Source organism: Fragaria vesca, unplaced genomic scaffold, assembly GCF_000184155.1.
Source record: "Fragaria vesca subsp. vesca unplaced genomic scaffold, FraVesHawaii_1.0 scf0510079, whole genome shotgun sequence".
In the NCBI taxonomy this organism is placed as follows: Eukaryota; Viridiplantae; Streptophyta; class Magnoliopsida; order Rosales; family Rosaceae; genus Fragaria; species Fragaria vesca.
In genome coordinates, this window is record NW_004440554.1 from 1 (window position 1) to 992 (window position 992).

General features: G+C 42.6%; 1 protein-coding gene across 1 annotated transcript; it reads left to right on the top strand.

Moving 5' to 3' along the window:
* Nucleotides 1-74: 74 nt before the first annotated feature.
* LOC101301449 (putative ribonuclease H protein At1g65750-like) lies at nt 75-623 on the top strand. Its single transcript, XM_004309235.1, has one exon. The coding sequence runs from the start codon at nt 75-77 to the stop codon at nt 621-623; it is 549 nt and encodes a 182-aa protein (XP_004309283.1).
* The last annotated feature ends 369 nt before the right edge of the window (nt 624-992 follow it).

Genomic DNA, 992 nt, shown 5'->3' on the forward strand with positions numbered 1-992 from the left:
TCTTATGGTCTATATGGAAGAATCGAAATAGTCAATTGTGGGAAGGCAAGAAACAGAGGCCTAGTGACGCAGCTATGCTTAGCCTAGGATGGCTCCAAGAGTTCACAACAGCTAATGTGACACCGACTGGATCGATAGATCGTCGGCAACAAAATTGGTCAGTGCCGGCGTCTGGATGGTTAAAATGCAACTGTGATGGTTCTTTTTTGGCTAATACTCATCATGGAGGCAGTGGTGTTATTTTGCGAAATGAGCATGGGATATTTCAAGCTGGTGCTAGCAGGGCTTATGTGCAATTGACTTCTCCTTTCCATGCTGAGTTGAACGCTTTATTGGATGGAATGAGGCTGGCTGAATGCTTACACCATGATAGAGTAATATTTGAAACTGATTGTTTGATGCTCACGCAGGCCTTACAACAGCAAGATGTTGACCTCTCAAGTTTGGGTGATACTATTGTAGATGTGAAGGAGATAATGAGTAGGCATGTTGATTTCAGAGTTGCTCATATATACTGTGAGGCTAACCGAGTAGCCCATGTACTTGCGAACCATGCTTTGCATTCGAGTGAGAGTCAAAGTTGGTTTACTATTGCTCCCCATTTTATAAAGGATGTCATCTGAGTGATTGTAATCACTAGTTTGTTTTAATGAAAAACACATTTTACAAAAAAAAAAAAAAAACATTACCCCCGTGCAGTCGTCAATGCACGTCGCAAGAGCCCTCGTCACTACAGTCTAGTGCCTCAAGCTGCCTGAGAATATATCCAATTCCAGCCACTAAAGCCACATATATATCAACCGCAAGACCGAGTCTGGCAACTATATCATGTCCAACCTCCAAGCCAAGACTGTCTCGAAACTATGAAGTACACCCTATACGCATCAGTCATCTAGGCAGTGACTAAGGACCTGTGAAGATAAAAGAGCAGGAAAACTAGGGATCACTCTAGTTTGGCTCCTCCCTCAAGTTAAAAGTCGGTTATATGAATA